The sequence below is a fragment of the Ylistrum balloti genome, unplaced genomic scaffold (assembly GCF_031769215.1).
Source record: "Ylistrum balloti isolate Yb309-2 unplaced genomic scaffold, AGI_CSIRO_Ybal_v1 Utg370840, whole genome shotgun sequence".
Lineage (NCBI taxonomy): Eukaryota > Metazoa > Mollusca > Bivalvia > Pectinida > Pectinidae > Ylistrum > Ylistrum balloti.
In genome coordinates this window covers 790,822-813,514 of record NW_026782484.1, presented here as the reverse complement: position 1 = coordinate 813,514, position 22,693 = coordinate 790,822, and the positions used below count along the sequence as shown (strand labels likewise).

General features: G+C 35.3%; 1 protein-coding gene across 2 annotated transcripts; it reads right to left on the bottom strand.

The window, feature by feature from the left end:
* Positions 1 to 1,148: 1,148 nt before the first annotated feature.
* LOC132558957 (translation initiation factor IF-2, mitochondrial-like) lies at positions 1,149 to 19,742 on the bottom strand. 2 transcript variants are annotated; one of them, XM_060223581.1, is made up of 16 exons: positions 19,495 to 19,742; positions 17,077 to 17,209; positions 15,864 to 15,926; positions 15,132 to 15,276; positions 14,680 to 14,840; positions 14,190 to 14,366; positions 13,954 to 14,003; positions 12,164 to 12,253; positions 11,186 to 11,310; positions 10,646 to 10,724; positions 9,756 to 9,881; positions 5,481 to 5,703; positions 4,736 to 4,873; positions 3,554 to 3,718; positions 3,053 to 3,193; positions 1,149 to 1,374 (listed from the first exon to the last, which is right to left on the bottom strand). In XM_060223581.1, exons 1-16 carry the CDS (start codon positions 19,687 to 19,689, stop codon positions 1,202 to 1,204), a joined length of 2,184 nt encoding a protein of 727 aa, XP_060079564.1. In that variant the 5' UTR covers positions 19,690 to 19,742; the 3' UTR covers positions 1,149 to 1,201. The 2 variants fall into 2 exon arrangements, with proteins under 2 accessions (XP_060079564.1, XP_060079565.1); XM_060223582.1 differs by lacking the exons at positions 15,864 to 15,926; positions 17,077 to 17,209; positions 19,495 to 19,742 and having other exon boundaries at positions 15,128 to 15,201.
* Positions 19,743 to 22,693: the final 2,951 nt, after the last annotated feature.

Here is a 22,693-nt window from a genome sequence, read left to right as displayed (position 1 = left end):
GTTAACTGAGGTTGTGTATGACTGTGTTAACCAAGGTTGTGTATGACTATGTGAAACTAAGGTTGTGTATGACTATTAATTGAGCTAGTATATGACTGTGTTCACCAAGGTTGTGTATGACTATGTTAACTAAGGTTGTGTATGACTGCTAACTGAGCTAGTGCATGACTCTGTTAACTGAGGTTGTGTATGACAGTGTTAAATGAGGTTGTGTATGACTGAGTTAACTGAGGTTGTGTATGACTGTGTTAAGCAAGGTTGTGTATGAGTGTGTTAACCAAGGTCGTGTATGACTTTTAACTAAGGTTGTGTATGACTGTGTTAACTGTGGTTGTGTATGACAATGTTAACTGAGGTTGTGTATGACTGTGTTAACCAAGGTTTTGTATGACAGTGTTTTAACCAAGGTTGTGTATGACTGAGTTAACCGAGGTTGTGTATGACTGTGTTAACTGAGGTTGTGTATGACAATGTTAACTGAGGTTGTGTATGACTGTGTTAACCAAGGTTTTGTATGACAGTGTTTTAACCAAGGTTGTGTATGACTGTTATAACTGAGGTTGGTTATGACTGAGTTAACCAAGGTTGTGTATGACTGTGTCCAGTGATGTATTTAATGTATCATTTGGCCCATGCCCAGTGATGTACTAATATATCATTCCACCGAGGCCCAGTGATGTATTAATGTATCATTCCACCGAGGCCCAGTGATGTATTAATGTATCATTCCACCCAGGCCCAGTGATGTATTAATGTATCATTCCACCCAGGCCCAGTAATGCATTAATGTATCATTCCACCCAGGTCCAGTGATGTATTAATGTATCATTCCACCCAGGCCCAGTGATGTATTAATGTATCATTCCACCCACGCCCAGTGATGTATTAATGTATCATTCCACCCAGGCCCAGTGATGCATTAATGTATCATTCCACCCAGGCCCAGTGATGTATTAATGTATCATTCCACCCACACCCAGTGATGTATTAATGTATCATTCCACCCAGGCCCAGTGATGTATTAATGTATCCACAAGGAGTAAAGGGTTAACTAAGGTTGAATATCTCTGTCTATTGTTGATATCCTGTTTCTTTCTCTTTTTTTTTTAATGGTTAACAAATAAAATTGATGCATTTTACTTTCTCACAACATTTTATTTTCATTCACACTTTCGAACAATTTGACTAAAAGTTATTATCATCAAAATCCTGGATTCCAGTCTAATTTTGTGTGTACCATCTTTGACTCATAACACACAATATAATCTCCAGGTTGAAACACAAAGTCTTCATCACTTACTCTAAGTCCACATTCCATGTCTTTTTTTATTTCATTAACATCCTTTTTGAAATGTTTTAGAGAAACTACACTCCCTGAAATAAACAAAAATATTTATTATTTTCTATGTCACACGAGTTCATCTTTTTGTATAAATGTTTGTAATTCAAGCACTAATTTCAATATGTATATCAACCCATCATAATAAGACCTTTCAAGCAAATTCTGACCAAGTGGAGATATGAAATATAATGTAGGCACTACCATTGACAAAGGGGGGGGGATATGAAATATAATGTAGGCACTACCATTGACAAAGGGGGAGATATGAAATATAATGTAGGCACTACCATTGACAAAGGGGAAGATATGAAATATAATGTAGGCACTACCATTGACAAAGGGGAAGATATGAAATATAATATAGGCGCTACCATTAACCAAAGGGAACCTAGGAAGAAGACATGAACCTGCCTGTTTACAGGAGTAAGGGACAAACTATTATCAAATACCTGTACAATAGCTCAGATACCTGTTCAATATCTCAGATACCTGTACAATATCTCAGATACCTGATCAATATCTCAGATACCTGTACGATATCTCAGATAACTGTACGATATCTCATATACCTGTACAATATCTCAGATACCTGTTCAATATCTCAGATACCTGTACAATATCTCAGATACCTGTTCAATATCTCAGATACCTGTACAATATCTGTATGATATCTCAGATACCTGTATGATACCTCAGATACCAGTACAATATCTCAGATACCTGTATATCTCAGATAACTGTTTCATATCTCAGATACCTGTATGATACCTCAGATACCAGTACAATATCTCAGATACCTGTATATCTCAGATAACTGTTTCATATCTCAGATACCTGTATGATATTTCAGATACCTGTACAATATCTCGGATACCTGTACAATATCTCAGATACCTGTACCATATCTCAGATACCTGTATGGTATCTCAGATACCTGTATAATATCTCAGATACCTGATCAATATCTCAGATACCTGTACCATATCTCAGATACCTGTACAATATCTCATATACCTGTACAATATCTCAGATACCTGTTCAATATCTCAGATACCTGTACAATATCTCAGATACATGTATGATATCTCAGATACCTGTATGATATCTCAGATACCTGTATGATACCTCAGATACCTGTACAATATCTCAGATACCTGTATATCTCAGATAACTGTTTCATATCTCAGATACCTGTATGATATTTCAGATACCTGTACAATATCTCAGATACATGTACCATATCTCAGATACCTGTACAATATCTCAGATACCTGATCAATATCTCAGATACCTGTACCATATCTCAGATATCTGTACAATATCTCATATACCTGTGTGATATCTCAGATACCTGTATGATATCTCAGATACCTGTACAATATCTCAGATACCTGTATGATATCTCAGATACCTGTTCAATATCTCAGATACCTGTACAATATCTCAGATACCTGTACCATATCTCAGATACATGTACAATAACTCAGATACCTGTACAATATCTCACATACTTGTACAATATTTCAGATACCTGTACAATATCTCAGATATCTGTATGATATCTCAGATACCTGTACAATACCTCAGATACCTATCCAATATCTCAGATACCTGTATGATATATCAGATACCTGTAGTGTATGTGATGAAACAACTATAAAATCTCTCCAGAACCACTTGTTATGGACAATACAACAATGGTATTGTTACCTCTGTAAATTGTCTCATCATCCCGTATGACCTTGAATGGAGAGGACAACAGCAGATTTCCCTTGACACACTTACAACCGGCTATTGAGAGCTGCTTCTTGCCATCATGGAAAGGGAAAGATTGTAGAACTTGGGCTTCACCTGAAAGATCCAAACTCTCTTATACATTGACCATATCTTATTTTGCTCATGATACTTTGCCTGGAACATTGGCATGTGGTGCACTCTATATCCTGTTTCTATGTATCTCACTATGACCTAATTCATTCCCTGTAAAACCTAGAGATATTTGTGTCTAGATTCCTCGGTATACCTATAAACTTGTCCACTTCCTCTAGACACTAGAAAAGTTTGTGTCTATATTCCTCACTATAATGATAACCTTGTTTACGCCCTGTAGACACTAGAGATGCTTGTGTCTATTCCTAACTACACCTATAGCCTTGTCTACACCATGTAGACACTAAAAATAATGGTGTCTTTGAATATTTGCAGTCTTACCTATGATATCTTCCACTTCCTCTTTTGGAATCCTAGAAGTCATGGTTTCTTTAATGTCATCAATCATTTTGTATATTACGTTGTGTTCTCTTATTAAGATTTCTTTTCTTTCTGCCATTTTGCTGATATCATTGGGAACTTTCACATTAAATGCATAAATTTCACCTGAAAAAACAAGAAATTTCTTATGTGAACAATTAACTGAAATCTTGTGCCTGTGTCATAATACCCCAGTTAAATTCCTTATGTAAACAATTAACTAAGACGTTTAGCCATATAATACTGAATCCAAACATCTGGCCCTTGACCTTGTGTCACTTTGCCCTTGACCTTGTGTTTCTGTGCCTTACTATCTTCACTTTACCAGTTCCTTATCATATTAGGTATAATATTATACATACTAATTGCCAACAGTGGAAAAGATACCCATCTATGGGTCATCGTGTTCTTCTGTACGAACAATAAGGAATGTCAGAAAAGGAAGGAGAAAGAATATCAAGAATATTTCAGGATTGATAAATGAACATGGATAAAAGGTAATTGGATCATGATGTAAAAATTATAAAATAATTATGGTTACTAGATGTATAATCATACACACTACATTATTTGGGACCAGTGACTGATAATTACTTATCACTTTAATGACCATTAAAGATAACTAAATGATTGTAAAACAAACACATTTCTAATATCAGATACAAATTAACAGACCATCTAATACAATTCACTAACCATTATTTATGATTATACAGACCATTTAATAAGCGTTTAGTGACTGCTAAATGAGACTGTTTTGGTCATGAAGCCCAAATTGAAGAACCATTAAATGTGAATTTACCAATTAATTCAAGTTTAATGACCACCAAATACAGCTGTTTTGGTCTTTGAGAACAAATTTATTAACCATTAAATATGAAATCACCAATCACTTAACTACACTAGCATTTAATGACCTCTAAATCAGATTGGTTTGGTCATTCAGTACAAATTTTAAAACCGTTCAATCGTAAATTCATTTACAATTAAATTGGCACTTTATGAACACTACAAGACATTGTTTTGGTCATGGAGTATAAATTTACTAACTAAAATATATGTTTTTACCAACCATTAAATAAGGGTTTAATGACAAATAATTATAATGAAGTTGTTTCAGTCATCACGTTTAAATTTACAGACCATCAAATACTTCAGCTGTTTCTATGTCATTCATGTTCACCTCCCCAACGTCATAGCGAAGAATATCCAGTCGGCACTGTGACGAGTTGTATGTGCTGAGACAGTTTAAAATTGCTTCCACAGAACCATCAACATCACCTGAAAATTAAACAAATTAACATTGACATTGATTTGTCAACATCACCTGGAAATTATGTAAATTAATGCTGACAACAATCAGTCAACATCACCTGGAAATTATGTAAATTAATGCTGACAACAATCAGTCAACATCACCTGGAAATTATGTAAATTAATGCTGACAACAGTCAACATCACCTGGAAATTATGTAAATTAATGCTGACAACAATCAGTCAACATCACCTGGAAATTATGTAAATTAATGCTGACAACAATCAGTCAACATCACCTGGAAATTAATTAAGTTAATGTTGATCAGTCAAAAAACTCATTCCTCAAACACGTTCCCTTAATACCTGCAGATGATGGTGATGATATTTACTTTAACTGACTCTAACCAATACTGGACATAAACACATTTCCATAGTAAAATATATACTGATATATACATTTGTAATTATGTAACAATAAAACAATTGTCATAAATGCACGTCAAAAAGCAATCAAGTTATTTCACAAATCCAATAGTGTGTAAATAACAGTTTCATATCATCATTTATATTTTTTACTAATTACAAGTATTAACAGGTGTGTTATAACAATATCAATGAGTTAAATGTCTACCTTTTATAACGACAGCTAATTGTGGACTAGTATCTGCTGCTTCAGATTCTTTCTTTTTTTGCATCGATCGTCTCCTATATCCTTTTAAACGGATTGAGTTCCTCCTTTCAAGATAAATTTCTCTCAGCTTTTGTTGTTTTTCTTCAATTTCTTCAAATATTTTGTCTTCCTTTTCTTTAAACTGGTTATCTTTCCTCCAAGAAATTGCATCTTTGATCTGTGACTGTGAAGATAAAATATACTATTTTAACAGTATCTGCCCTTAGCTGTATGCAATCGGTAGGATACTGTAAAAATGTGGAAATCAACGTAAGAGAAATCTACACTAAAATGGTGAGTCTTTTGGCTCTGTAAATTTCACTCACTCAATGTACACATGGAACATGTGGTGGCAAGGATAATGATGAGAAACCTACATATGAAACATGTGGTGACAAAGATTGAGATGAGACACCTACATATGAAACATGTGGTGACAAAGATTGAGATGAGACACCTACATATGAAACATGTAGTGACTTCAAAAAAGATGAGACACCTACATATGAAACATGTGGTGACAAAGATTGAGATGAGACACCTACATATGAAACATGTAGTGACAAAGATTGAGATGAGACACCTACATATGAAACATATGAAACATGTAGTGACAAAGATTGAGATGAGACACCTCCATATGAAACATGTGGTGACAAAGATTGAGATGAGACACCTACATATGAAACATGTAGTGACAAAGATTGAGATGAGACACCTACATATGAAACATGTAGTGACAAAGATTGAGATGAGACACCTACATATGAAACATGTAGTGACAAAGATTGAGATGAGACACCTACATATGAAACATGTGGTGACAAAGATTGAGATGAGACACCTCCATATGAAACATGTGGTGACAAAAATTGAGATGAGACACCTACATATGAAACATGTGGTGACAAAGATTGAGATGAGACACCTACATATGGAACATGTGGTGACAAAGGCTTTGATGAGACACATATATATGGAACATGAGGGGACTTAAAGAAAGAAGAGACACCTTCATATGATAAAAATGATATTAAAGGATTGCAACATATAAACTAATAGAAAAAGCATTAAAACAACTCCCTCTTTTAGACCACCTCCTCCCCACCAATGAAGGTGTAAGATGCATCAATTATTCAAAATTCAGTTCACTTCACCAAAGGATGATTCAGACCCAAATCCAAATTTGGACAAGATTCAATCAATCCTACTGAATAAGAACAGTTTTAGATAATTTGCTCATTTCATCTATTTGCCCTTCCTTCCAAGCTAGGTGAGACTCAGTATTTATAACAAGAAGCCTAGCAACCTTGATGGTAACCTGAGATAAGCAATATTGAATATAATGTTTAGCAGATAAGTAAGTAGTTTCAATTGTCATGAATAAAGAAATTGTGACATTGATTGTAGTAAGCCAGTAAACCCTACGGAGAAATGTGACACCCCGAGGCCATGAAATTCATAATTTTGGTAAAGTACATCAATGAGAAGCATTTCAAACTATCATATCTGAATGTTCAGAAGATTTCATTAATTTGAGTTAATTTGACACTACAAGCCCCACCCCTCAAGCCTGTGTGGGGTGGGGACCATATAGTTCAATCTTTTGGTTCAACTTAGGCCAGGGAAGGTTTCCGCAATATTTTACTGAAATTAGTTCAGGGGTTCTTGAGAAGTCTAAAATGTTAAATTGTTTACGGACGCATGATGCTTGAGAAAGATGATCACTCTTTATAGGTCAGCATGATGAGTCTTTGTCTCAGGTGACCTAAAACTGAATCCCCCCTTCACGTGAGGTTGCTCTTGACCAATTTGACCAGAACCCAGTCATTCAAAGAATTTTTGAAGAATTTGCTGTGTTGTCCTTATTAGGCCCTGCCCCTCCCATCTCTAGGAGTTGAGAAGCACCATTTATATGAAATTAATTATCTTCATCCAAGGATGAATCAGACCATAAATTGGGACATAATCCTAGTGTTCCTACACAGATATACAAATTTAAAAGAATTTGCTCTTTTTCCCCTATAGGGCCCCACCCCTGACACTCATGGTGGGCCCAAGACCCACCGTTTATACAAAATTGATTCCCATTCACCAATTAATATTTCAGACCAAATTTGGGCAAAATCCAATTATTCCTACAGGAAGAATAGGATTTTTAAGCAATTGTTTTATTTCCCTGATTGGGTCCTGCCCCTCCAGCCCAGGGAGCTGTGACCAATTGTTTGTACAAAATTTACTCCTCTTCTTATGCTTCTGACAAAATTTGTTCAAAATCCACTGAGTCATTAACAACAAGTTGCGATTTATAGCAAAAATTGGACAGATGGAGGGACATATCAGTATATGGAAGGATGCTTGCTCTATGGCATAAGCTCATTGGTCCATCAGACCCGGTGAGCTAATAACAATCCTGGAAACATCTGATATGTCAAATTAACAGGATTTGATAGCTTATATCAGCACTCTGGGCCTTATGGCTGATAAGAAGAAATTGTTTAACACTTTTGAGCCCTGTTACATTGAAAGTGGGTCAAGGTCATTCATTTGAATAACATTGATAGCCGTTCACCCAAGGTGGCTATAGGCCTTATATCAGAACCCTTCGCCTTTTGGTTATTGAAAAGTCATTTGAATGGAAAGTGTACACACAGTGACAGACGAAACATGAGAGCAGGATGGAGATAGATCAGCAAATGCTGTTAGTAAAACATAAAATGAAAATTTCAAAAATTCTTCAGCTCTTGAAATTCACACAAATAAGACATTTTTACACCAAAACATCACTCTTCCTATGGACTGAGAGGGAAACTATTCTGATGCTTTACAGTAAATGTTTCAATATAACTTAATAAACTAATGAAGACTTTATAGGCATTTCTCAAAATCTGTAGTTTTTGTCAATAGTATACACAAAAAAATTAAATTCATGAAATATATATTTATACTACCATATGACTCTAATCCTGGTTTGTTTTGAAAAGCACTTCAACTTTTTAGAAACTTTTATGTCCAGCTTCTCGGCATACTTACTGGATGTAAAATTTATGTGATAAAACTATACATCAAGTTTGGTTAAAAACTGAGGCTGTCACTACTGGAACTGTAGTCTTGCTTTCATGACTTTACATTACAAATGAGACAAATTTGGCAGTGGAAGGACAACAGATAGACAATACATGTCACAAAATGGCTATGTGACAACAGCTCACTTTGCTTGCCCAATTAGATAAAACACAGTTGATTTACATAGATAAAAAGTTAAATACAAGGAATAAAGCCAAAGTCAATCTGTACTTGAGTGAATCCGAATGTCCTTTACTCTTCAGCTGGATACTCAATGGTATGCAGGGTGATTGGGTCATAGTGTGGTGAAATCAGGGTATACAATCACAACAGCTTCCTAGCAGGCTTCTCATGTCACAACACCAAGAAAATACCGACATGTGAACATAGACTTAGCTAAAATTTGATAAAACTAGCGTAAAATATTAACAAAAGAAAGATTTACATTTAAACTCCTGACAAGTGTACACAGAGAATAAGACCAGGTGTTCTGCAAGACAAAGTGTCTTCTGCTTCATCGATAATACCTGCCATGTAAACTCAATCCAATTAAGTAATGTCACCTTCTCAAATAAGAACAAGGTATACAACAACAGAACCAACAGGCAAACTAATGAGCATCAAATGCATCGACCTTCATATCACACTATGTAATAAAATATTTCTAAATGAGATCACTATGACGACTGTAATAATTCTAATCAACCTGCATCTCCTAAAACCTGGTGTTAAGAGTTTGTTCTTAATATGATTCATCTTGCAGGAAAACTGTGATGTTAGAAAAAGCTCTTGATTATGGAATCAACTGCAACACCATAGGTTGGGGATGCAGAAGTTGCTATCCAGAAACGCAAAAATCAAGATAGGAAAATGGAACATTGTATCAGCTATTAATTGAATTGTATACTTGCATTTTATGTACCTAGGGGTAAAAAAAATTGCATTTTGTCCTGAAGAAGCTGATTAACTGGTGAAACAGTAAAAAACTACAGAATAAATTGATGAAAACCTACTCAGAAGCTGTTGTTAACCCTGAAGAAATAAAAAGTTGTTGACTTTGTTATTGTAGAAAGTTACATTAGTCAGTAAATCAAGCAAGGTCTGAGGCAACTTATCCTATATCTTAATGACTTAATTTTCTATACTTATGAACCAGCATGAATTCCTTACCTCTGATGAACCCTGAAGTATTTCACATCCTGCAGATGGTAACTCCTTCCAGCCAGTGATCTCAACAGGTGTTGCTGGCGGAGCTTCCTTTAAAGGTTTTCTGTTTTCATCAAACATTTGTCGAACCTAGTGTCACAGATTATATCAGAATTAACAAGCATTCTGAAAGTACAGGTATCGCAAGTTTGGAAAATGATGCATAATTATAAGAATATTAGATGCAATGTCTCCATGATATGTTATGCACATCCGCAGTTTAAAATCATCATCTGTGCTAAGTTTGGTTTTTATGCTAAGGACTTTTCAAAAGAAGGTGCACGAAAGTAATGTGGTAGTTTTTCATAAAATGAATGAAAAGTTTCTTTGTAAAAACTTTTATGGAAGGCAAGGTGATTTTCTAAACCTCTATATAATACAAAGAAATCACGACATGCCAATCTTCACTTCATAATGATTGTTTTTCCATAGTTTCCTTGTCATGTAACATAAACATTAGGAAGAGCTGCATTTACAAAGAATGCTGTGTATAAACATAACAGAAATTCTGAAAGAAAGCTATGAAGTTTAAAAGGGACGCACATAATTAATTGAAGAAATAGTTGTCCTTTTTGGACCCTACCCCCAAGTGGTTGAACAAATTTATTTTAATTTATCTAAGAAATGATTGCAATCTCCCAAACAAGTTTCACAGCAATTTTGGTTGGAATCTGCTAAAGGTTCAGTAGAAGTAGAATTGCAAAGAAAAGTTCACTGACAGCACACAAACAGACAAACCATAACAGCAATAGGTGATCTAGTCCTCAGGGTCTAATAACATAATAAAAACTGACTATTTGTAATATTCAGTGAAATTCCATAAGAAATGAATTCCTTAGAGTAATGAGACTGACCTTGGCCCAGGTTGTCCCAGCTATCAGCAGGTCTCCTTTCCTCAGTGTGCCACTCTGTATTATGGCAGTAACCAACCTCCTAGAATGTTTAAACATGCTGCTGTCATTCTATAAATAGCAAATTAACAAATCAAGATGAAACAGAACAATCTGCCCAACACTGAAAGAATACATCCCATGTGATTTAGGGTACATATTGTAATACTAAGAATGTAACCATTTATGAACAGCCTGTACAGGTCTGGAATGTATCAGTCCCACGAAGTACAGGTCAGTAACAGTCCCACGAAGTACAGGTCAGGAACAGTTCCACCAAGTACGGGTCAGGAACAGTCCCACCAAGTACAGGTCACCACCAAGTACGGGTCAGGAACAATCCCACCAAGTACGGGTCAGGAACTGTCCCACCAAGTACGGGTCAGGAACAGTCCCACCAAGTACAGGTCAGGAACAATTCCACTATTCAAGGTCAATGTAACCTTCAATATTATTAAAGTCTTTGATTTTTCATTCTCCAACATATAATTTCTGAAATCTTACCCTCTACCAACATCAGTACTGGCCTCTATGACACGACCTCTGACCTTCCCTGCTGGGCTAGCTTTAAGATCCATGATTTCTGCTTCTGTGAGTATTGCCTGCTGAAGTTTTTCAAGGTTTGTACCCTGCAATAGAAAAGCAATGGTATATTTACCTTGAAGAAAAGGCTTCATTTATATCTCCACCAAAACAGACCTGTATAAATTAACATTGCTATAAATAAAAAACAGCTATAAACCTCATCATTTTCATCGATGTGAGTTGAATATTATATTGTATACTTAATATGCAGTATTTTTCACAAACACTTTTTATTGTTGATGATTTGTTGAGTCATAATGATTTCCATTTGCAAGTACAAATCATCTCTGGCAAGTATCATTCACTTAAAGAAAAGTTGAAAAAAAGGGTGATCAACAGACAATACACAGCTAAACTGATGGAGGGTCACAGACAATACAAATCTCAAATGAATAAATTTTAAATTCTAAATATCCAAGCAGAAAACACAAAACATATCTATTTTCTCATTGGGTCCTCACACTCTCTCCCTAGGGGTTCAGCCAATTCATGCTTCAGACCAAATTGAGACAAAATTCTGCCATTCCTTATGAAAAAAGGATTAAAAAAATGTTCTATTTTTACTGACAGGTCCTGCCCCTGGAGGTTGAGAATTGGTGCAAAATCATATCATTCCTACAGAAGGAGTAGGATTTCATAGAATTTGCTCTATCTATGCTATACAGGGCCCTGCCACTTCTGCCCCAGGGGGTTGAGGCTCAGGTATACACAAAGTTAGTTACTCTTCCCAAATGATGCTTCTGACCAACCTTTGTAAAATCTCCCCAATTATTCATGACAAATAGCAATTTGGGCCAGATGAGCTAAAAACACTGTATGTTGATATATTTAACAGAGTGAAAGGGCCTCTGCACCTGTGTTCTCGGTTGTACCTTAGAAAAGTATTTGAAATATTACCTTAAGAGCAGACACTGGAACTGCTTGTGTATCTCCTCCGTAGTCTTCAACAGTGATTCCATGTTGTAACAGCATTTGTTTGGTATTTTCCTGTAAGGTTCAATTTTCTTATTTCAACAGTTAAGATACAATGTCAGCTGTATACTACAGTACTGGTACAATGTCAGCTGTATACTACAGTATAGGTACAATGTCAGCTGTATACTACAGTACAGGTACAATGTCAGCTGTATACTACAGTACAGGTACAATGTCATCTGTATACTACAGTACAGGTACAATGTCATCTGTATACTACAGAACAGGTACAATGTCAGCTGTATACTACAGTACTGGTACAATGTCATCTGTATACTACAGTACAGGTACAATGTCATCTGTATACTACAGTACAGGTACAATGTCAGCTGTATACTACAGTACTGGTACAATGTCAGCTGTCTACAGTACAGGTACAATGTCAGCTGTATACTACAGTACAGGTACAATGTCAGCTGTATACTACAGTACTGGTACAATGTCAGCTGTATACTACAGTAGTGGTACAATGTCAGCTACAATGTCAGCTGTATACTACAGTACAGGTACATTGTCAGCTGTATACTACAGTACAGGTACAATGTCAGCTGTATACTACAGTAAAGGTACAATGTCAGCTGTATATTACAGTATAGGTACAATGTCATCTGTATACTACAGTACAGGTACAATATCAGCTGTATACTACAGTACTGCTACAATGTCAGCTGTATACTACGGTACAGGTACAATGTCAGCTGTATACTACAGTATAGGTACAATGTTATTTGTATACTACAGTACTGGTACAATGTCATCTGTATACTACAGTACTGGTACAATGTCAGCTGTATACTACAGTACTGGTACAATGTCAGCTGTATACTACAGTACTGGTATAATGTCAGCTGTATACTTCAGTATAGGTACAATGTCAGCTGTATACTACAGTACTGGTACAATGTCAGCTGTATACTACAGTACAGGTACAATGTCAGCTGTATACTACAGTATAGGTACAATGTCATTTGTATACTACAGTACTGGTACAATGTCATTTGTATACTACAGTACTGGTACAATGTCATCTGTATACTACAGTACTGGTACAATGTCAGCTGTATACTACAGTACTGGTACAATGTCAGCTGTATACTACAGTACTGGTACAATGTCAGCTGTATACTTCAGTACAGGTACAATGTCAGCTGTATACTACAGTACTGGTACAATGTCAGCTGTATACTACAGTACAGGTACAATGTCAGCTGTATACTACAGTATAGGTACAATGTCAGCTGTATACTACAGTATAGGTACAATGTCAGCTGTATACTACAGTACTGGTACAATGTCAGCTGTATACTACAGTATAGGTACAATGTCATCTGTATACTACAGTATAGGTACAATGTCAGCTGTATACTACAGTATAGGTACAATGTCAGCTGTATACTACAGTACTGGTACAATGTCAGCTGTATACTACAGTACTGGTACAATGTCAACTGTATACTACAGTATAGGTACAATGTCATCTGTATACTACAGTACAGGTACAATGTCAGCAAAAATAAAATTCACTGAAATTTCGAGAAGAATGATTGGAAGGTGCAACTGTCAGCATCTGATTGATCCATTTTATGAAGAGAAAAATAAATTTCTTGTGAATTCAAGAACAAGGGTGAAATTTCTATTGTTCCAAATAACTGAATTTGGTCGATATCAATATTTGTGTAATGTCAGCTGTATAGTATATTGCAGATACTTACAATGTCAGCTTCAGGTTTATCTATCTTGTTAATGGCTACAATAATTGGAACTGAAAATGAGAAAAGGAAACACATTGTAAAAAGAACAATTCTCTATGAGATAATTTTTTGTTCATCTAGCACAAAGTGTTGTAAGTAAATTATTCGTTCAGGTATGAGGTTTCTGATGGTGCCTTTCTCGTTATGATATTCTTTTAAAACACAGTAAGTGATGTTTTAGCTGAATAGAGTTATACCTCCAGCATTTTTGGCAAATATAATGGACTGCTTGGTCTGTTCCATCACACCATCATCTGCTGCTACCACCAGTACGACAATGTCTGTGACATTTGCTCCTCGTTCACGCATGGCTGCAAAAGCAGCATGTCCAGGAGTGTCCAGGAATGTTATAGATTCTCCTGATGGCAGGTTGACTAAAAGCAAAAAAACAGAAATTAAAATGTCAATTCTACCACACAGGTGGTTCATTATTTAGATAATATCACACACACAAATACATCAATCCCTGTGTGTAGTAGAAATATTGTCAAAATCTTGCTGATTAATCATTATCTGATGAATGTACTAGTATCAAACCTATTGACCCGTGAAGGATATATTTCAAAACAATAGATTCAATAGTAATATCATATAATATGGAGGGTGATCATTTGCTTAATCTTAAAAATGTGTTGAGAAATAAGAATAATGAGCTTAAGAGAATAAGAACAAGCATTGGAAACAAACCAGAAAATGCTCCAATATGCTGAGTTATGCCACCAAATTCATTTTCCACCACATTGGATTTCCTGAGAGAATCTAGCAGCGACGTTTTACCATGGTCTACGTGGCCCATGATGGTGACAACAGGAGATCGTGCAACTAATACACTAGGATCTGGGGGTGGACTGAAACACAGCAAGTTTAAACAATACTTTAAACACATACTGTAGACACACACAAACAGGACTACTAACATTCCTACAGAGTAAGTCTGACTTGTAAGTAAACAGACAAACATGACTAAAACATTCAATCAAAGTTAGTCATCAAGTAAGTAAACACACAAACATGACTAAAAACTTTCCTACAGAGTAAGTCTGTCTACTAAGCAGCAGACAAACATGACTACTAACATTCCTACTGAACTAGTCAGTGTGTGATCAGGACATACTACAATATGTACATTGCTTACATACGATGGTAATATATCTTTGTTTTCGGTCTGCTCCTCTTCAATGTATGTAATCTGCTTAGCTGGCGCTTTCTCTACTACATTCACTTTCACTCCGACAAATTTACCAATTGATTTCATTACTCCAGCTGATGGTTCGTTTTCAAATTCTGTATAACAGATAACAGGAATCCTAAGTTAGGGCAATATTTCTCTAGAAAATGTCAAGTACACAAAAACATTTTATTTCACAGTAGAATTCTTCCCAAGGACAGAATTCTTTAGTGTAGACATATAATGAAAAATAAATTTCATGCTCTGATGATAGTGTATTCAAGTTTTTATCAGGAAAATGAATTCTTAATAGAATTATAAATACAGGTGGATGAAGGGATATCAACCCTTGAGAATACAATCTCCAGGAGAAAATTATCCAATCCACCAAGGCCTATTTTGTCTTCCTTAGTTTACTTTTATTTAACTTGTAGGGACATCCAATTATACTGTAACAATATTCTTCTAAACTTATGGGAACATCTAAATGTACAGTACAAATATTCCTCTAAACATGTGGGAACATCTCCATTTCTTGTAACAATATTTCCCCTGATTTTTTATAATAATCTCCCTTCCTTGTAACAATGTTCCCTTAAACTTGTAAAAACATCTCCATTCCTCCTAGCAATTTTCCTGTTTTAAATGGTTGTCAATTAGTAGTAATTGTATACTACATTCATTCACTCTAACATATACATACTTGATTTGAATTTTTCGTAATCATGACCACCAACAGCTTTCTTATAGTATTGTTGTATTGTACCTGAAAAAAGAAACAAAGAAATATTTAGATACTTATATTTACTTGGCAGTATTTATTGTATATCCGTGGAAAACAGTCTTAGCTTGAAACTCTGCAATCTACCTCACCTACCTCACCCACAAGGTATATTTTTCCTACTGCCCCATCCATTGGACATATCTTTCCTTCTGCCCCACCTGCCCAACCAATCATTCCTGCTGCCCCATCTTCCAAGTCAACATTTCCTGCTGGCCAATCTGCTGCTGCACATATCTTCCTGCTGGCCAACCCATTGGGCCTGGGCCTATCATTCCTGCCACCCCAACCACCAGAAATATCTTTCCTGCTGCCCCATCCATCAGACAAGTCTTTCTTGATGCCCCACTAGCTGAGCCAATCTTTCATTCTACCCCATTCATTGGGCATATCTTTCTTGCTGTCACACTGGTTGGGCCAATCTTCCATGCTACCCCATCCACTAGGCATATCTTTCTTACCCTACTGCTATGCATATCTTTCCTCCTGTCTAAACTAATAGGTTTATCCTATCTGTTGCCCAAACATCTGGGGATATCTTTCTTGCTGCCCCACTAGCTGAGCCAATCTTTCATGCTACCCAACCCACTAGACATATCTTTCTTGCTGTCCAGCTACTGAGCATGTCTTTCCTGCTGACCAATGTGAAGGGCATATTTTCCTGCTGGCCAACTCATTGGGCCTTGGCCTATCATTCCTGCCACCCTAACCACCAGGAATATCTTTCCTGCTGTCCCATCCACCAGGCAAATCTTTGGTTTTCTTACTGCCCCACTGGCTGAGCCAATCTTTCATGCTACTCCAACAGCTGAACCAATCCTTCATGCTACTCCAACAGCTGAGCCAATCTTTCATGCTACTCCAACAGCTGAGTCAATCATTCATGCTACTCCAACAGCTGAGTCAATCTTTCCTGCTGCCAGACCCAGCAGGCCAATATTTATTTACAACTGTGCCATTTGAATTTCCATTTATAAAAGTAGAACATGTACTCATTTGGCTAACTGTCATTGATCAAAGGTACAAACATTGTTTAAAAAGTGTATAACATTGTTTTTGATATAGACTAGTGTCAGGGAAAAAGAAATTTGCTAAATCCCCCAAACACATATACTTATATTGTCAACAAATATACCTTCATCTATGTTCAGCAGTGATGCAAATTTTTCAACTGAAACTCCCATTGGCACCTTTACAAATATTGAATCTGGCACAAACTTTTTACTTCCATATACAACTGGAGCTCTTTTCACATTTGGTCCTCTTCTCTGATTGTTTTTACCACCAAGAACAAAAACAAGAAAACAAAACAAATTAAATATATACATGTAAATACAAAATAACAGCATAATAATTGATTTAACCACAACAATAAACTATAATCAAAAGCACAGTACCAAATAGTTCAGATAAACTTGGATTTAAATAATAATTATAAAATAAACATACTGTATACATCAACTCTCTGTAATTACATTGTTTATATATACCAATCCGGACCAATGGAAAAGCAATATTTTATGTTTTCAAAATAAATAGTGTTACACTTGACTAGATACAAGCTTTTCAGTGTGCAAACAACCTATAGATTTCACACTTAGTCTCTTATAAGGACAAAAGGCATTTCCAATACTGAAAATTGCTAGAACAACAAGCATTTGCAAACCAAAAAATGCCAAGGCTTTCTGATAACCTAAGACATGAGGTGATGAGTATGCTAGCTAGTGGGCTTTCCTGTCATGAAATTGTATGGAGAAATGGTTTGACATCTTCTATTTTCAGACGGAATCTGATAGACCATGTCAAGGAAGACAGCAGGTAACAATGACATGGTAGAGTTTGATGACACAATGGTGAACGTATGCCCAATTACTGTAACAATGAGTGAGATCAATAGGGTGGTGAAAGTGTCATGGTATTGAGAGGAACTTCTTTTAAATCAAAACCCTGCTGGTTACCATAAATAGTAATCTGACAGCCCGGTGCTACATTAACAAGATTCTGTCAACTGCTGTACCATTTTTTTGGCACACCATATTGTTGAAATTGTAGGATAATGCTCGTGCACACTCTGCTAAATTGACAAGTGACTTTTTCCATCAGCAAAACATTCAGACACTTTACTTGGCCCAACTTTTCTACTGACCTTAGTGCCATTGCACACCATTTAAATAAACTTCAACTGAATTCATACATTTTTCAAAACTTTCAAAAAATTGGCAAAAAAAGAAATCCAGTGTTAAATTTTTCTTGTATATATATCCTCTGCATATATAAACACTCTGTATATATAAACCTCTGTATTATATATATATATATATATATGTATATATAAACCTCTGTATTATATATATATATATATATATAAACCTCTGTATTATATATATATATATATACATGTATATATAAACCTCTGTATATATATATATATATATATATATATATAAACAGTGATATAGCGGACAAACTCCACACACACCCTTACATTATATATATATATATATATATATATATATACCTAAACATATGTATATATAAACCTCTGTATTATATATATATATATAAATAAAATCATCTGTAAACATAAACCCATAGTATACATGTACCCACTGTAAATATATAAACCCACTGTATATATATAAACCCACTGTATATAAAAACCCACTGTATATATATAAACCCACTGTATATAAAAACCCACTGTATATATATAAACCCACTGTATATAAAAACCCACTGTATATATATAAACCCACTGTATATAAAAACCCACTGTATATATATAAACCCACTGTATATAAAAACCCACTGTATACATAAACCCACTGTATACATAAACCCACAGTATACCTAAACATAAACCCACTGTATACATAAACCCACAGTATACCTAAACATAAACCCACTGTATACATAAACCCACAGTATACGTAAACATAAACCCACTGTATACATAAACATAAACCCACAGTATACCTAAACATAAACCCACAGTATACGTAAACATAAACCCACTGTATACATAAACCCACAGTATACCTAAACATAAACCCACTGTATACATAAACCCACAGTATACCTAAACATAAACCCACTGTATACATAAACCTACAGTATACCTAAACATAAACCCACTGTATACATAAACCCACAGTATACCTAAACATAAACCCACTGTATACATAAACATAAACCCACTGTATACATAAACCTACAGTATACGTAAACATAAACCTACTGTATACATAAACATAAACCCACTGTATACATAAACCTACAGTATACATAAACATAAACCCACTGTATACATAAACCTACAGTATACCTAAACATAAACCCACTGTATACATAAACCCACAGTATACGTAAACATAAACTCACGGTATACATAAACCATCTGTATATGTAAACCTTCTTTATACAAACAGTCTGTATAAACCCTGATGTAGTCATCAGATTGGTATATCAGTTCTGGCATAGAATTAAAACCATCATTAAGTGTTAGTATAATTTATTGCTGAATCTCAACATCAACAATAGTTTGAAATATTACCTTTGTATTATGTACACATGATGACTGAATTCCCCGCAATGTTAGGTGTTGGCAGGAGATCATGTGTTTTGTGGCCATCAATGTCCCATGTTTATGTATCCAGCCAGCTTCAAAAGTACCGCAAACTGACACCATACACATTCTGTAAGGTATACAGTGCTGCTGCAGTACTCTGAACACCCGACTTAGCCTCATTGTGTTATCTGTTTAAAACAATGTTGAGAATCTACCAGTCAAAACCCTAGTAAATAGATATTTAAGGTAAAAACATATTCAAAGAACAATTCTAGGTATTTTGCCTGAAATCCAAGTGTGGCAAGTAAACTAACTTGTGATGGTATAATCATGATATACTGATGCATATTTCAAAACACAATAACATTATCCCTTGATCAAGTAGTAAAAAGCACCTGCAAATCTGGCTTTATACTCAAATTTCACTGTATGTAATTAAGGAAAATGTCAAAATATGAGTGACTCCTGACTGCAAAAATCATCAGCACATCAGAAAATGGATAACAAATCTAATGAGTTCTTGGAAATGAAACTTTTCAAACGACACAATTTCTGGTGAGTTGGTTGAATTTGTTATTGTAGTTTTTGGTACTTGCATCCTTTTATCAATATTTTCTGATGGTAGGGCAAGAAATTTCATGTTTTAAACTCTCCATATCTCAGCTGTTATCTCCACAAAAATCACATTCATTGCATGTCATTTCTTTTTATAAGGAACATTATACTGTAAGTGCCCCAGAGTTCTGAATTTTCATAGAAGAGATGTTTATACAAGCCTAGGAAACTATGTCACAGAGGTGGTTTATGTAGAAACAATAATATGGTGAATTTAACTTAAATATGTGCAGTTCGAAGACAGAAGTGCTCTCTTCTTCAACCATGTTTTTCTCCCTGTCAAGCATCTCTTTGACAGTGTTTACTTTGTATATCATGATCATCAGTAGATAATACAACCAAAGCTGAATGATGGCATAGTGAATTGACCCATGAAAGTCAACTGAAATATTACTTTTTTACTTATAAATTACTGAAACAAGAGGTCCAATGGGTCGGCATCATTCACCTGGTATTCAAAGCTTTTCTCAAAAGCATTATATTTCACGTCATTTGCATTCAAAGTCTTGGTTAATTGGGAAATGTTTATCGAAAGTTTCAGCAAAACATGGGTCAAAATCATTTCTCTTTTTCAGATTTTGTAAGGCTTCATCCCAGGAACCTTCCAGTGAAATATCACGATTCTATGATCTTTTGTTATAGAGAAAAATTATTTGAGCACTTAAACAAGTTTGACCCCTGGGACCTTAAATATGGGTCAAGGTAATTTATTTTTCTACAATAACAAACCTTCCAGGCTACAGAAGTCCAATCATACACATTTATCATTGAAAAACATTGGTTTTAAAACAATCCCTTTTGACGACTTATTTCTGTGAAGTGTAGACCAATAGATGGAAGAAAAAAATCCCACTAATTTCACCCAGTGCGCAGTGTTTTCCTGTAAGAGGTTATAAACTGATACCTGCATTATGGGACCATTTACCTTTTTTTCACATCATGATGCTTATATGTTTGCCCTTGCACATATTTTATTAGCCATAAGAACTGTTTGTTTACAGATAATCCACAGCCAATAGTTTGCTTTTTAGGGGTTGAATCAACTTTCTGAATTTAGAAATGGCTGCCAACTCCCAATGATGTTTTAGTCAAAATTTGGTTGAAATCAGTCCAGGTATCAAGCAGGAGTAGTGTTTAAAAGAAAAGTCTACTGACAGAAGTAGATGGTGCAGGCAGACGGACAAGGCACAATAGCAATAGGTTAACTTAACTTGAGTCAAATTACCTAAAAGTTTAACTTAAAAACTATGACTAATCTGAGAGAAACAATAATTGCTGATTGTCATTGCCGTCCTGGTAATTAGAAGTAAAAGTAGATATGAAAGTCAATTTGCCTAATTTTGCAAATATAGGTTTTAAAGCATCAACACTTTGATCTACACAGAGGGTCAAAATGTTTCTGGATTTGAGTAAAAAGATATTGGTCTATAGCTGGAAATCTTTGCGGGAATTCATACCTATAAAAGCCACATTCAGTGTTTTTCTACTATTACAAGGCAAACTCAACAAAAGTATTAAATCTTCCCAACAAACTGTGCAACATGCATCCTCTGTAAAGCAATATCCCCCTCCCTTCCAACCAACAAGTGATTCCCTCGTGGCACAGGTTCCACCTACCTTGTGATGCATGCACGTCTGTCATTTCAAGTGAGCAAGCAATTGAGGTCATATGTGGATTTTTCATGATAAATACAGACACTTCACTTAACAGTTTATTGAATAAATCTTATAAGACTGAACCACAAAAATTAAATGTTGTATATACATGTGTGAAACATACCAACAATACTAAATGAACAGCTTGAAATCCATAACGTATATCATCTGGACATCGGCACCGGACTATTATGTACTTCGGAACAATCTATTCACCCTTCAGAAAAGGTGCACACATCAACACATGCACAGATATACACCATTTTTTTGCACCATTGATTTTTTCTGTCATCAGTATGTCATTGCCATTCAAATGAAGATTTTATGTAATACAAGTGTACTTTTGGGTCAATGTAAGCTATCTCAAACGTCTCTGAGAATTAGTGATGTCATCAAAAACGGAAGTGCAGTCATATGTCCGACATAGATGTCGATCACATCAGGTGAGCGAATTTGTGGTCGGATCTGTGGATATTTTTCAGAAAAATACTGTTGTCTCACTAATCACTTTTCAAAGAAATATATTTTATAATATGGACATATTTGAATTAATTTATGTATTTGTTTGGTGGTAATTCGTTGACAAAACCTAACTAGCATGAAATGGTTCTTAGGGGTCATAAACTAATGCCCCAAGGATAAATACAGATACGGAAAAAAAACTTGCTATTTTAGTAGTGTTTAAGATATGTTTACATACAGAATGGCAAATTCCTGTGGTATGTACACATTCTAAGACATTTATGCAATTATTTGGTTGAAATTCATCGACGTTAATGGAGTCCGATTTACAACAGCTGAACATCTACAGCAAAACATACTGATATAACCGGGCTTATGTAACAAATTGCCAGCCAAGGCCTTTAACAGTAGCATGTATTGTCTGTTTGATAATGAGATCATATTGCCTTTG

Bases quoted from the DNA above. Each gene is read 5' to 3' on its own strand.
- LOC132558957 (XM_060223581.1), bottom strand. From the start codon at position 19,689: ATGAGGCTAAGTCGGGTGTTCAGAGTACTGCAGCAGCACTGTATACCT. The intron at 11,311-12,163 runs GTAATATTTCAA...TTTCTATTGCAG, and splicing joins TTCCAGTGTCTGCTCTTAAG to GGTACAAACCTTGAAAAACT. The intron at 4,874-5,480 runs GTAGACATTTAA...TTTAATTTTCAG, and splicing joins ATTAGCTGTCGTTATAAAAG to GTGATGTTGATGGTTCTGTG.